The sequence below is a fragment of the Thunnus thynnus genome, chromosome 4, assembly GCF_963924715.1.
Source record: "Thunnus thynnus chromosome 4, fThuThy2.1, whole genome shotgun sequence".
NCBI lineage: Eukaryota > Metazoa > Chordata > Actinopteri > Scombriformes > Scombridae > Thunnus > Thunnus thynnus.
The window spans coordinates 10,722,386-10,738,258 of NC_089520.1; the positions used below are offsets into that span (position 1 = coordinate 10,722,386).

Sequence of the window (15,873 nt, forward strand, 5' to 3'; positions counted from 1 at the left end):
AACTCAGGAACATGATTCAAGTTCGTGTGAAAACATACTGTAGTCCCGTAAATGGCAATACAGTACGCCTGTGTTGTGTAAACAGCCCACACATGCATCAGAATATGCTATTTTTCTGCACTACTAATGTTCAGTACTGCGTCAGCCCACCGTCCCAGGAAATATCTCAACCCTCTCTGAACAAACACCGCCCAGAACCCAGAGGTTTAAAATCTCCAGCCTGCAGCCCTCATAATCACCTGTTGCTCTCAGACTAGTCTGTATGCAAGACTAGTCTTCTTCTCCACTTGTGCTGGTAACGGATCAGCTGTACGGCGTTTGTACCACTCTGACTGACTGCGCAATGATGCACTCCCGGACTCTGAGAGTAGATTATGACAAACCTAAACAAGTTGTATGCGTTGTCGGCTACGAACTGAAGGTGAAGCTGCACAGGTAGGAGCATATGTTCAACCTGCTCTTATATACAGCGACACACACACAAAGATACATATGCTATTTTGCTTTATTCCGATCTCTTCTGTTAAAACTGGGTCTTTATGGAAAAAATATTGGGTTCTGGAAATATCCTATTCTATTCTAGTATAGTATATAAATATATAGAATAGTATAATATATTCAATTTTTATTTATATAGCCCAATATCACAAATTTGCCTCAGGGGGCTTTACAATCTGTACAGCATACAACAGTCGCCAGAAGAAAACGTTGGCATTGAATGTTTCTGCAAACCACAGAAACGCTGAATACGTTTTAACACGTGAATTACGTATCATATCAACATTTCTACAAACGTAGCATATTAACATTTCTACCCGTTGAATAGATGTTTTATGGTGTGAAAACTCTGTGGTTAAGGTCTGGTTAAGTTTAGGCACAAAGACCACTTGATTAGGGTTCATGATTTGGGTTAAAATTAAAATAAATAATAAAATGAAAACGGCCGATGTCTCACTGAAAAAAAACGGTTTTCTCGCCAGAAAAACGGCTGCAAATGTCCTGACGTCTCGGTAAAAACACCCGCTTTTGTCGGTTGAAACGGGAAGCGGACATTGGTTTCGGTTTCGAAGTGGTCTCGAACCGAGTTCTCTGCTGATTTCCAACTTGCTGCCAAGAAACTTACTATCCATCAACCTGGCCCTCTTCCTCCTATATAGGAAAGATCAACTCATATAGATCACATGTGAACTACGCCACTTTAGAAATGTTGAGATGATACGTATTTTGGTAATGTTGATATAATAGGCTACGTTTTGTAGAAATGTTGATATGATACGTTTTGTCGAAATGTTAATATACTACGTATTTCACGTGTTGACTGGCCTGTTATCTGCAAAGTAGTTTCACCATAAATCAGATTATAAAACATCATCAAAGTTTAGTGTACGTAGCAAAGTATCAGAATAATCATTCAATCAATCAATCAATTTTTATTTATATAGCGCCATATCACAACAAAAGTCATCTCAAGGCACTTTTCACATAGAGCAGGTCAAGACCGTACTCTTTAATTTACAGAGACCCAACAATTCCCCCATGAGCAAGCACTTGGCGACGGGTAGAAACCTCAAGCAGACCCCGGCTCTTGGTGGGCGGCCATCTGCTTTGACCGGTTGGGTTGAGAGAGAGAAATAGAGAGGGAAAGGGGGAGGGGGGACAGAAGAACAACAATCATAACAACAACAATAAGTATAAGTATCAATAGCCAGGGAAGGATGCCATCAGGACTGTGAAGGACCGCGAAGGCTCGGCCCAGAATCCAGGGTTTCTGGTGAGATGAGAAAGCACAAAAAACTCCGGGGAAGAAGCAAAGTTATTGACATGCATTGATGTTACATGAATGCATACAGATGGAGAGGAGGAGGAGGAGAGAGGAGCTCAGTGCATCATGGGAAGTCCCCCAGCAGTCTAGGCCTATAGCAGCATAACTAAGGGCTGATCCAAGGCGAGCCTGGTCGGCCCTAACTATAAGCTTTATCAAAAAGGAAAGTTTTAAGCCTACTCTTAAACATAGAGAGGGTGTCTGCACCCCGGACCGAATCTGGTAGATGGTTCCATAGAAGAGGAGCCTGATAGCTGAAGGCTCTGCCTCCCATTCTACTTTTAAAGACTGTAGGGACCACCAGTAGGCCTGCATTCTGGGAGCGCAGTGCTCTAGTGGGATAATACGGTATTATGAGCTCTTTAAGATATGATGGTGCCTGACCATTAAGGGCTTTGTAAGTTAGGAGAAGTATTTTAAATTCTATTCTAGATTTTACAGGAAGCCAATGTAGCGAAGCTAAAATGGGAGAAATGTGATCTCTTTTTCTAGTTTTAGTCAATCGTGCAGCTGCATTTTGGACCAGCTGGAGAGTCTTTACAGACTTATTAGAGCAGCGTGATAATAAAGAACTGCAATAATCCAGCCTAGAAGTAACAAATGCGTGGACTAGTTTTTCTGCATCTTTTAGGGACAGGATGTGCCTGATTTTTGCGATATTACGTAAGTGAAAAAAGGCAGTCTTTGAAATTTGATTTATGTGGGAGTTAAAGGACATATCCTGATCAAAGATAACTCCAGAGTAGCTATATCATTAGATAATGTGTTTCTAAGGAGTTTAGGGCCAAGCAAGGTAACTTCAGTTTTATCTGAATTTAGTAGTAGAAAATTGCAGGTCATCCAGGTCTTTATGTCGTTAAGGCATGCTTGGAGTTTGTTTAATTGATTGGGTTCATCTGGCTTCATTGATAAATATAATTGGGTGTCATCTGCATAACAATGAACATTTATGGAGTGTTTCCTAATAATATTACCTAAAGGAAGCATATACAAGGTGAATAGAATTGGTCCAAGTACAGAACCTTGTGGAACTCCATGTCTAACCCTTGCCTTCACGGAGGATTCATCATTAACATGTACAAACTGAAATCGGTCTGATAAATAGGACTTAAGCTTAATGCAGTTCCTTTAATGCCAATTAAATGTTCCAGTCTCTGCAAAAGGATTTGATGGTCAATTGTGTCGAATGCGGCACTAAAATCTAACAGGACAAGTATAGAGACAAATCCTTTGTCCGATGCAGTTAGGGGGTCATTTGTGACTTTCACCAGTGCTGTCTCTGTGCTATGATGCGCTCTAAATCTTGACTGAAAATCCTCAAATAAACTATTGTTATGTAGAAAGTCACATAGCTGATTAGAGACTGCTTTCTCAAGGATCTTAGATAGAAATGCAAGGTTAGATATAGGTCTATAATTGGCTAAAACACCTGAATCAAGAGTAGGCTTCTTATACTTCTAAGTATAACATATTGTATTTTTTCCCATTACAGTCAATGCTCTTCTTTACTTGTATAGGAAAAAATATCTGCTCTTAGACATGCTCTTTATGTTTAATACACTAGGCCTGTGTTGTGTAAACAGCTCAGACATGCATCAAAATATGTTATTTTTCTGATTCTCAGGAGTGCCCCTCCCGGGTCCAAGTTCTTCTCTGTGAAGTGCACTGCTGATGTTCAGTACAGCATCAGCCCACCGTCCCATGAAACATCCCACCTCTCTCCCATCCCTCTCAATGGGAACTCAGTGCTACTCATCAGCATGAGCCGTGCCAGCCAGCATGAAAATGATAACAAGGTAAGGCAAACTCAGGAACATGATTCAAGTTTGTGTGAAAACTGTAGTCATGTAAATGATCATCATTATTTATAATTCAGATGAAATAATAAAAAATAATAAAGTACTTTAAAATAAAGTAAAATATCTGCATTTCAGATATTAAATATGAGTAAGTTGCAGAACCTGAAAGCAAACCGCTACAATAAAAATCTGTGACTTTCTTGTTTTAACTCAATTGTCTGCAGTCATTGGATAAATCAATTTTATAATTAGAGTGGCCAAAGTCCTCTCACCCTCCCTGCAGCATGTGTACCTTTTGTTATTTTGATGATTCATTTATCACTTTTCAGATAAGAGGAGATATTACATACTGAACAGGACTCAAGAGCTTTGTAATGTACAGCATTCAGTCATGCTCCTCTAAGACTTTGCGATAAAAGTGGTACCAAAAATAATAATGTTGTGTGTATAAATGACTTGTGCCTTTACTTTATAAGCTGTCAATCCAGTACTATGGGAAGAATAAAGATGTTCTGGGGAGAGCAGTCCTGCACCTGACTGCACTTGGTATGTGAAAACATAATAAAACAAGATGCATTTTACCAAAGAAAAATATATAAGAGATATGTACAAACTATTAGTTTCATCTTTAACTCTGATTTGTTCTTCTGTCAGCGTTAGTGGTGTGTTTAAGTGCACATCGTAATCTGAACATGACTCATATATAAGCTGTAATGGTCTTTATTTTGGATATCCAGTTGACTCATGTACATGGTGATGTTCAGATTTGTGAAATATAAATGTATTTAAACAGCCTTTTTAAAAAACAATAATTGTATTGTGTTATGAGACAATATCTGGAATATTTGTATGTCTGTCTCACAGAGATCTCTCTGGATGTGGATGCAGACAGAGACGGTTTTGTGGAGAAGAACAACCCCAATAAGGTGAGCTCAGTTTTAGACGGCAGCGCAAAGTGTGACACCTAATGAAGGAGATATTTTTTCTTCTTTTCACTTTCTGATAGACAATAAATAACATGCTGTGTACAACAACCTGGATTATATTTATGGAGCAGATTTTATGCTGTGTATGAATTATTTTAAAGGTTTTTATGCTTGTCATGTTGCACACTGTGTGTGAGATAATTTCTCTTTACAAGCCTTATAAGGCTGTAGTCAGTAGCTGAGGTTTGCCTTGCTCTGTGGTTGAAATTTTCACTTCACCTAGTTTGTCATCTTGATTTATCTTCCGTTTGTCTGTCTGTTGATATTACTATAAATGTGTTGCTCCAATACCTAAACTGTGCTTTTGCAATATTTGTGTTTCAGCAGTTTGGTGTGTGCAAGTCTAAACTCTACACTTTTTATTAAACTTTTTGCGTTTAGATTTTCAAGGGAACTGTCAATCTAATTCATTTACATGTACCTGTAGATAAAAACTTGAATCATAATGTGGGGGAGGGGTATCGTGTTTATTGAAAACTTGTTAGGGGTCCTGGAAATGGGGTCCTAATGGGCATGGAGCCATGGTTTTGGTCAACTGTGACTCAGAGCAGTCTGATGGAAAGAAGCCAGACACAGAGCAGGACTGCATCTCCAGAGTGTCAGGTAAAAGAGAATCAATACAGCTTCTTGTTCACTAGTGAATACTCTTACTCCAGTCTTTCTTCCCTCTGTATCATTAACTTTTATAACTGTTATCGGCATCAAAAGGTCACTCATATTTGCTCATATTAGTCACCGGATTAAAGTGGTGATGTGTGAGGTCGGTTTGATAAACCGATGACTCTTTGTGGATGTTCAGATCTGAAGGACATGTCTGTCATGGTGCTGCGGACCAGAGGCCCTGCCAAGCTCCCAGAGGGCTACAAGCTCACAATGCACATCTCTCAGGGAGATGCAGAGAGTGTCAGAGTCTTCAGGGCCAGATCCTCTGAAGTGGGGAATAATGTCCTGTGTGAGTAAAGATTAGGGCGGAGAAAGCCCCAAAACAGATGATGTAACATGCAAGTAATTCAGTTGGTTATTTAAGGCTTTGTGCTGTTTTAATCACTTTTTTTCCCCAAAGCAAATGCCTTTAATTAACCTTGTTTACGCTTTTCTTAATTTGGCAGATATGCTATACAACCAATTTGTGAAAGACTATCCACTGGTGCTGAGCAGTGACTCCTTGTCCCAGGAAGTGCCTTACGTTGGAGGTGTAGGAGAGATGAACTTTTATGTGGAGGGCCTCAGGTTTCCTGACAAAGATTTCGACGGGCTCATCAGCATCAACCTCAGTCTGTTAGAGCCCATCTCTACAGTAAGACCTGCAACATGGCATCCACCATTTTACACATCTTTATTTTTACAGGGTTTTACAGTTTAATCTCATTTCTATTCAATATTTTATGTTAAACTATGCTGAGAGGCCCAGAATGAACTTTCATGCATATCAATAATATAACTTAACTAGATAGATTTTTATAAGTCAATTTGCTTCTAAATAAGCAAAGGTCAATTGCTGTGTCTGTGTCACTACTTGGAAATAACAAAATCTCTTTAAATTAATTTGGTGTCTTATTATATTTAAGTGATCAAACGCAGATTCAGTGTAAACAGACATGAAGCTCAGCAGCGTCTCTCTTGTTTTGACAGGGACTTCCAGAGACGCCTATTTACACAGACAAAGTTATGTTCAGAGTGGCACCCTGGATCATGACACCCAACACCCTCAAGCCTCTAGAGGTGTTTGTTTGCAGGTAAAAGCTGACTGGTGAATAATTAAGATAATGATGACAATAGATGTGTCAATAGGATGTTAGAGAGCTGCTATTTCAACAGCACACTCCCCTTAATTTTGACTCATACTCATGAATTTGCATTTTGCAAAAGATTTCTTAATGAGAATCACTTCTCTGTCTGTGGTTGCCTTCTCAGGACATCTGACAACGATCAATTCCTGAAAGGAATGAGAAACCTTGTAGCCAGGAGTGGGTACAAACTTAACATTTGCGACGAGGACATGAACAGAGGAGATCGCTGGATGCAGGCAAGGAAACTAAACGCAAGCTTCGTGTCACACTTTCATGTGGAGCTTAGCTTTACCTGTGATAAACAATCATTTGATGTTTGCTCCTCATTCTCACCTTTTCTGTTTTTGGGAAGCTCCTCATTGGGATTACTTTTTATTTCTTTTTAAATGGAGTTTAAGTCATAGGAGTCTTTGTGTGTCTCACTGAGAGCTTCTAATCATGTGAAAACATGAGCAAATATTACTGGAACCACAACAGAAAATTGCAGAAGTCTTTGAGAGTGCCTGCGAATCCAACCAAACCAATAAGCCAAGTCATGAAAGGTTTATCTGACAGCAGCTACAGTCAGTATGTGGTTGTGTTTCACAATAATTGCATGATGATACCAAAAAAATTAGAAAGAATTACTATGAAGTATTATGTCTTCCTCATAGAAAGATAGACACGTCTTAGAAAAAGAAACAGGAACTGGAAATATGACAAGTCACACCACCAAGTTTATCTGGTAACTGTAATTATATTCATAATTATGTCAGAGGGATCTTTCACAACCGCGTCGTCACAAGAAAGAGAAGTGAAACTTAGAAAAATTTGTCAAATTCACATAAAACATTTAGGCAAAAACTGAAAAAATATGTTAAATCCTCTGAATGAAAGAAAAAGTATTTAATTCTACAATTTTCTAGGACGAGCTGGAGTTTGGTTATATCGACGCACCACACCACCGGTTCCCTGTTGTTCTGGATTCCCCTCGAGATAGAGGACTCAAGGACTTTCCATATAAAGAGCTACTGGTGAGTGACGGATTCAGATTTCTCTTTAAATCTAATGTTTGGAGATATATAATGCTTTTGGAAATGGAAAAGCTTTTTGAGTTTTATCTCAACCAAATTCATGTCTTCAGGGACCCGACTTTGGATATGTGACAAGGGTGGCCCAGAGAAAGGATGTGAGCGGTCTGGACTCATTCGGTAATCTGGAGGTCAGTCCTCCCGTCACTGTGAACGGGAAAAACTATCCCCTGGGCAGAATTATCATTGGAGTGGCCTTTCCTACGTGAGTTTGCAACAGATTCAGAGATAAGCCCCTTACTTATTAAGAATATGAGTTATTCAGTCATTGCTTTGCAAATGATTAATAAATCCAGTTCCTTGTTGTAGGATGGCACAGTAAACAGAACATGTGACAGAAGACTTTTGTCATACAAACCGACATATTTGTCTTTCTTTAAGGGCAACTAAAGGACGGAACATGACCAAAGTAGTTCAAGACTTCCTGTGGGCCCAGAAGGTTCAGGAGCCCATTGCCTTATTTTCTGACTGGCTTGTTGTCGGCCACATAGATGAATTCATGTCTTTTGTTCCTGCACCTGACAGAAAGGTAAATGTTTCCTCTTAAATAGACAAATAGAAATAGGGAGAATACAGGTGGAACAGGAAGCCTTTAGCTGTTACTAGCCCATACTGAAATGCTGTAACCTACACAGTGGGATTGCATAAACTCTCAGGATATGAAACAGCCAGTGTTATCTTTGTCTCTTGTGTATCTGTTCACAGGGCTTCCGGCTGCTGCTGGCTAGCCCAGACGCTGGCTACAAACTATTCAGAGACTTACAGAACGATGGTCACGGACAAGCCAAAATGTTTGAGGGTAAGCCTGTCTTCAGCAATTTATCTGTGGCAAATCTACAATGTGTAATGAACAAATTCATAATAAAACTCCTGACACTCACTTCTACAATACTTCTACCATACTTTTAAAAAAGGTCGGAGAGATGAAGAACCAGTCACTTTGGATGAGATACTTAGTAATGAAAGTTTGCAAGCTGAAAATAACTACGTACAGGTGAGTCACATTATACGATGAGACATATCAAAAAGTTGATAGACTAGTTTAATCTGTGAAAATCATAACATAAATTCTTGCAGCCTACTGCAGCTGTTATCTGCAGTATTTTCCCTTTATGTTTTTAGGAGAGACTGGAAACATGAGTAGAGAGAAGGGTATGATGTTGCGGTTATGTGGTGTGCATCTTAAAAAGTAAAGGCTAGACAGGCTAACCTGTCGCCACAAAGTCGGAATTACACTGTCGTGTTATATAATATGATATACTGTAGCATTAAGGTTACCCTTTGGAACTAAGGGACTTAACCCAAACAACCCAAAAACAGCCCACATCATTATTCCTTCTCCACCAATCTTAACAGTTGACACTATGCATTCAGACAGCACTGGCATCAGCTAAACCCAGACTTGTCCATCAGAAAGCCTTGCTTTACATCATCCCAGATGACACTTGGCATTGGACATAGTGATTTTATTCTTGTGTGCCTCTGCTTTGCTGTGGAAACCCATGTCATGGAGCTCCTGACAAACTGTTATTGCACTGATGTTGCTTCCTGAAGTAGGTTGGTACTTGGTAGTGGATGAGAACAAACCATTTTTACTTGCTACATGCTTCAGCACTTGGCAGCCTCATTTTATGAGCTTGTGTGGCCTATCGCTTTACAATGAGCTGTTGTTGTTTGCACTTCACAATTAGCAGGGGTGTCCATATACTTTTGGTCACATAGTGTCTTTTTTTGTTTGAAGTCAAAGTAGCTTAAACAAAATGAATTTGAGTACTGGAGCATGACCTCCAAGTGAAAATCAAAGAAGTAATTATCTTTAAAATAAAACAGTTTATTGTGGTCCATTCTTCTGCATGCTACCAGCACATTTGTTTACATAAACAATGCATGGTGTCTTTTTTACTGGTTACTCTCTCTCAGTGCTGCATCGACTGGAACAGGGATGTACTGAAGAGAGAGCTGGGCCTGGATGATGAGGACATCATCGACCTGCCAATCCTCTTCAAGTTGATGGAGGAAATGAAGGACGAGTACAGAGCAGTGGCTTACTACCCTGACATGGTAGGTTTGCCAGTAAACTGGCATATGACTTGGCTAATTTTCCAAAGCTTGTTTCCATTTTAGAGGCATTAAAGCACTCATCAGTTAACAAGATGTAAGTAACTCTAGGAGCTGATAGCACTTGTGGTTTTCACATGATCCGTCACGTTTCCAGGTGAACATGATTGTCTTGGGGAAAAACCTTGGCATCCCGAAGCCCTTCGGCCCCAAGGTGAATGGACGTTGTGCCCTGGAGGCTGAGATGTGCTCACTGATGGAAGGCCTAGGCCTCACGTGCACATTCATTGACGACTTCGCCTCTTACCACAAACGGATGGGAGAGGTCCATTGTGGCTCCAATGTCCGCAGGGAACCATTTGACTTCAAGTGGTGGAATCTGGAGATGTGAATGAAAACTGTATGGAGATTGGTTAGAGAGGCAGATAGAGGGCTTTATTTTCAAAAATTGTTTTGGAAAACCTATTTCATAGGAATGATTATGTTTGAAGAGGGATTTTTTTTGTCAAAGCCTTACATTACCTCAATCATTTTGCAATAAGTGCCACTTTTTTTCCAAATAATGTATGCCTAATTTCATACCAAAGTATTTGCAATAAGTAACAATCAACATTTATTAAGGAAACATAACTGCAGTGTTTTGATATATTGTTTGTATCTTCATCTTTATTAAACCTTTTTGTTGGCTTTATTTACAAAAAAAGGATGTAAAGCAATATTTACAAACAAATATTTTGAACAAGGGCTTAAGCAGACAAGAACAGAAATACAATCATTTGAATTGAGCACATAGAAGATTCGCTCCCAATCTGTTGTGGTTTGGATCGGCCATTGGCGTACAGTGCAAGCACAGTTAGATGAATGGAACCACATAGTGATGTGCAATAATAATACAAAGCCACAAGAGGGCGTAATCCATCTACTCAAGCATTTCCAGCCCAGAGGAAAATCATTTGAAATCATGTCCTTCAATTCATAATATTGACTTCAAAAGGCTGTAATACACAAATGTGTCATTATGAACTAAAAAGTGAACTAAGCCATTTTCCAGTAGAGTCAAATGCTGAATATTTTAATTTGTTCTGAGTGATTTGTAGCTATATGTATACATTAACAGGCTGTGTTTTGCATTTGGTCCAGTGTCTTCAAATCTGATGTAATTTCACATACTGTAAATGCTATCATGAATTCACCTTAGACAATAAATATCATGTCTGCTTCACTCTCATCACTGAAATAACAAAAAAAAAAAATCCTTGTGTCAGTTCTTTCCTTCATAACAAACTGAAGATAGGGAAAAGCCTCTCCACTCAGGAAAGGTGAGCTGTTTCAGACTCAGGTTTACTGTGGTCAGCAGTCAACACATTATCACCATTCGCTGCAGCAGATATGTACAAATAAATACATGTCTACCTTGTTTTACATTCAAGCCAGCTGGCAACGCAAAGACTTTAAATATGACCCTCCTTCACAGCAGCTCACGTGACACAATCATGATAAAGGCAACTTCAAGACGAGTCACAGTGTAATTCATATTCAGCGACAAATCAGGTTTTTCAAAAGGTCACCATTTCGGTATAACTCTGAAAATGTAGTGCTTAGGTCACATATGTATATTACACTTTACAAATGAAGTAGGAAACTGGTTTTTGGCTCTCTATCAGCAATGTGCACTGCATCTGGAGATTATGGCTGGTTTTCAATAAAACACAAATCACAGGGACAACACCTCTATGTCAAGCATGGCACCAGTGTACAGAGGAGAGTTTTTTTTTTGCAAGCAGATTTACACCATGCACAGTATCCTTGTATACACACCTGTACACAGACATCAAATCAACAAGTGGTGCATGACAAAGAGCATTTTGGAGACAAAGTTCTAAACAGCAGTACCTTGAATTGTGGATTGAGGATGCATGTTGCTGGTTGGGGCATTACAGTAATTCTGCTTTTTACTATAACCATATAGCATCAACAGTTATGTTAAAATATGTATTTTTTTATCTACAGATTTACTGTTGTACAATTAGAATTTGAATTTAAAAATTGCAGATACATTTTTTGTAGTATATTTCATCCCTCACTCACCTAAGAGGAAGGTGATTGATGCTATTACAGCCACCAACAACCGCATCAAAGAAATGCCCTCCATCAAAAACGTGACAAATGTACGGAAGCTGTCGTAAAACACGACAAATATCCACTGCAGAATACTCAGAAGAATAGATCATTAATTAAACACAAAAACATGGCCCGACAGACAGCCACACAAACACACACTCAGCACATCAAAGTTGGACCCATGTACAATATCACAGTGGGATGTGAGGTTGACATTAAAAAATAAACCATTTTCCTCTCTAGTACAACTCTCCTCTCTGCAGACCCACTGTTTCACAAGCTAAATGGTTTGATTGGTTTCTTTCATCGTGCTTTCAGTCACAAGATTAAACCTTCATTCAAATCCTGATCTTTAAAAGAGGGCAAACAAGGTTTTGGAGCTTACTGGCCTGAAGAATGAGCAGGCAGGCAGAGTTATTCTGTTAAACCAGCTGACAGATGACAGTCAGTAGTGATGCTGCGTGGGTGCGGAGGTCTCTTTTCCTTTGCCTTGAGCTTTCAAGAAGGGTGCCAGATGGAGCTGGAATGGAGGCTATAGGTACATGTCCATGGAGCGAGGTGTCTGTCATGACAGGCAGCAGATCCATGCCAAACATACAAAGGAAGATCAGTCAGTCTCTTCATCTGGCTTCTAACTCCTGCTCCTGTTCTGCGTCTGTGTTTGAGTTCACATGCCCTTGGCTCGTTTTTGGCAAGATATGCCTCTTGAGGGAAAGCTGAGACAGAGAAAGGGAAATGGGAGAGATACACAGATGAACATAAAAGAAGAGAAAGTGAGTGAAGGGTAAAAAGATGAGGAGAGAGAGGAAAACAGCTTAAAAAAGATAAAGAAAGATATCTTTGCAGTCGTGCTGTCATTAAAGGATACGCTCACAATTTTTCAAGTTTGTCTTAAAACAATAGTCAGGTTTTGCTTGCTGTCATGATTCCTCCCATTTATATTGACCATTAGAAGATCCCTAAGTTTTGAGCAAAAATGTATTTAAAACTTTATCTGAAGATAATATAAGGAGCTTGTCAAATAAAAAATCTTCCACAGTTCCAGTCGTTTTAGTTAAACAGTCCCTCTTTTTGTGTCTCGACGGACAGTATTTTCCTGTTCAGCTGCATAATATGGCACTAAAAAATTGGTAACTTTGAAAGATATTGACTTGATTTGACTAAGTTGGACAGCTGAAGCCTCATATTAGCTTCAAATAAACTCTTAAATACATTTTTGCACAGACGGAGGGCTGGGGATTTTGTCCCCCATCAGTTACATTTAAATTGCATCATGAAGGGGTCTCGTAGTGGCCAGTATGAACAGGAGGAATGATTACAGCAAGAAAAACGTGTCAATGTTCATTTAAGCACCTGACTATTGTTTTAGGCCAGACTTGAAAAATTGCGAACCTATACTTTAATTAACATATCAACGTTATGTCCAACCTGAAAATGGATGTCGATGTAGTGATCAGTGGGGCGTGGCTAACAGTTCTGCATACACACAAGGAGAGATGATGACATCGTTAATATCAACATATGCAATAAAAGAGTACCCATAACAACCAGATATATCAAATAGACCAAGCAGCAAATCCTCACACCTATGAAACGGGAACCGATGAATTTGTGGTCTTTCTGCTGAATACTTTCATTGTTAATCAAACTTTGATTATTATATATTATTATTACTTATTGGTTATTGACCAGACAATCTCACCTCAAGATCCATTTAGTAACTGTTTTGAAGCTTTTGACATCTTCATCCATGTTGTTTTAAAAAGATGATTTTAGAGTGCTCAGAAACAATGGTAATGTGAACATCTACTATCATGTGACAGGATCGAAAGCCCCAGAAAAGCTACTAAACGGACCCTGAGGAAACAATGAACTTTGAATCTCAATAAGATAATTGAGTACTACATCAGAGGGAACACTCATTCGAGTGACGTTGTAAAATCTCCACATGCAACGACACCATCTGAGTGTCACCTAATGACTGACGCCAAGCACTTTGTCTCACCGCTGAGAACTTGTGCTCCTGCGGGGGGCGCTCTGTCTTGGGCCGGCTGTCTGTCGCTTTTGGCTCTGACGCCTTCACTCCGTCAGGTTGCTGCTGAGGACGAGAAGCTGCTGGGAGGGAGGCGACAGATGTGTTGCTGTCATGGTTAATAAACTCAAGCACATAATGCTGCCAGCTGTTCTAGCCAAAAAAAGGATACCCCAGCATCCAAAAGATTAATGGTTCAGGGTGAATCATTAGTGACAGAAAAAAAAAGTGCAGCATAACAGAAGTTGTGTGGGAATCATAGATAACGTTGTAATTTTTAGGCATAGTGAACTTCACTCATTTAAGAAGAGTCAGAGCTCTTTTTTCGCAGGCCTTCTGTTGCTGGCACTGAGCTGGACTGGTGCACTCATCACTGAAGGGCACTCAAATATTAATTGCTCAGGAAGCAGAGAGTGTTATTCTTAAATATGCCTCATCTAGATTTTCCCCCAGATACTCTGGATGTGTGAAACAGTCGACCTTTTAGTAACTTGCCTGCTTCCCACACCTTCAGGCTATCACTGGCCTAGTAATATGAGGAGCCCTTTCCTCTTCTTCTATTTAACTCACCTGAAAAACCTCCCTGGCTGGTACTGCACGCACTGTCCTCCACCCCAGAGCTGTACCCAAATGAGTCTCTCTTCAGTGGTGTAACAGAGGATACACTTTCCTGCAGGAGTGGTAAAAGGAAGTTAGAAATATTTCCTTTTTTTACCAACAATACAAGATACCAACAACAAGAACAAGCAATTTGGTGTCTGACAGGGAACATAATCAGAATCATAGCTCTACTCTGCGGCTGTATATGCATTTACTTTTTTTCCTTTTGTTTTTGAATACAAAATGGCGAAAGAAACACATGGACCTAGTAATATGCATTTCTATGCAATACATTTTGAAACCTGTCATTACTGGGATGTGGTGAAATCCATCAAACCATCTCACATCCTTTCAGCTGTTCAGGTAACAGCGAACAACAAAGAAAAAAACAAATAAAATTAGTTAAACAAATGTTAATATAAACATGTCATCAACTGGGAGAGGTTGCCTGCTGTTTTGGATTAGGGAAGAGACATGCACTTTAATGATGTGTTATCACTCTCTACCCACCAGTCCAGTGTCGTACTCCTCCTCGGCCTCATGCTCGTTCTCGTGCTCCTCCACAACGCTGGCAAAGCTGCTGGCGTTGGAGGAGGAGCGGGAAAGGTCCTGAGCCTCGGGGATGGACGGCGCCCTGCAACACATCGCCAAACTACACACCTGGGTCACTCTGACCGCACAAATGCCTGTGTTTCCCTTACATTGAATTTATTTGGGCAGCATGATCACAATCGTCTTTCTTCCATTTTTGTGTTTATTATTTTTCATTTCAAGAGTCAAATTAATTCAGCATCTTTGTTCCGCATCTGTTCCCCTCAGATAGTAGACAGAGGTGTGTTTGCATCTGTGTCAGATATCTTGTCTCAGATTAACTCAGGTATATGCATGTACCTAATCTTCTAAAGATTAAGCGTGCACTGACTTAATTATGACTGAGAACATTACTTAACAACATTATGCATTGCACAATCCCCATGTTTATGCATGATGTAAATACAAAGTCAAAAATGTATTCTACCCTTTCATCTAAACTAGACATTTAAATCAAACCTGTCATATGGGTAATGTCTGTAAAATGAGAGACGACAAACTAACAAGCTACATTTGGAAAATAATTTGAGAAAAAATAACCAGAAAGGGACATTTTGAAATGGGACATGTAAATGCTTTAGCATGTTGCATTACAAATGCTAGAAAGCATTAGAAACTAGGCTATGAAGGTGGATGCTCGAGGAGATAATCAGTTTTTTCAATGTATACAAATGCAACCCCACACATCTAAGGCATCAACCACCACAAATAACTTCCCAATTTGCAGGAATATTATATTGTATAAGATAAGATCATATATTTAAATAATAGTCACCTGTTCTTAGTAGCAGCAAACTCTGGAGAACTATGATTGGAGGAGTTGTCTGATTTGTTTTCCTGTGACAAGAGGCTGCTGTCCGGTAACCTCTGGGTGCTGGGTGACACCTCCCGGCTTCAGGGACGGAGATTGGGATGGAGATTGAGACATCAAAATACTGTAAGTTAATGTTACAACACATTCACATTACCTGATCAGAAAAAGTGGTCTTAAAGTGCCACAATCC

The 15,873-nt window shown here is 39.6% G+C and overlaps 2 protein-coding genes across 6 annotated transcripts in view; one reads left to right on the top strand and one right to left on the bottom strand.

The window, feature by feature from the left end:
- Nucleotides 1-212: 212 nt before the first annotated feature.
- Nucleotides 213-10,885, top strand: LOC137181146 (protein-arginine deiminase type-2-like). The gene is made up of 16 exons (XM_067586576.1): nt 213-435; nt 3,447-3,618; nt 4,098-4,167; nt 4,486-4,547; nt 5,093-5,210; nt 5,407-5,559; nt 5,717-5,904; nt 6,240-6,343; nt 6,522-6,633; nt 7,303-7,410; nt 7,521-7,672; nt 7,849-7,996; nt 8,173-8,266; nt 8,382-8,461; nt 9,388-9,528; nt 9,683-10,885. Exons 1-16 carry the CDS (start codon nt 344-346, stop codon nt 9,914-9,916), a joined length of 2,028 nt encoding a protein of 675 aa, XP_067442677.1. The 5' UTR covers nt 213-343; the 3' UTR covers nt 9,917-10,885.
- rap1gapb (RAP1 GTPase activating protein b) overlaps nt 10,661-15,873 on the bottom strand; it is a 93,354-nt gene continuing 88,141 nt past the window's right edge. For 4 of the 5 annotated variants that reach the window (XM_067586571.1, XM_067586574.1, XM_067586572.1 and 1 more), the window contains 6 exons: nt 15,645-15,761; nt 14,789-14,930; nt 14,249-14,348; nt 13,652-13,761; nt 13,075-13,122; nt 10,661-12,362 (listed from right to left, as the gene is read on the bottom strand). In XM_067586571.1, the coding sequence (XP_067442672.1) occupies nt 13,114-13,122; nt 13,652-13,761; nt 14,249-14,348; nt 14,789-14,930; nt 15,645-15,761 (478 nt within the window). In that variant the 3' untranslated portion in view covers nt 10,661-12,362; nt 13,075-13,113. The remainder of the gene's footprint in view (nt 12,363-13,074; nt 13,123-13,651; nt 13,762-14,248; nt 14,349-14,788; nt 14,931-15,644; nt 15,762-15,873) is intronic. The other variant, XM_067586573.1, reaches the window with a different exon arrangement.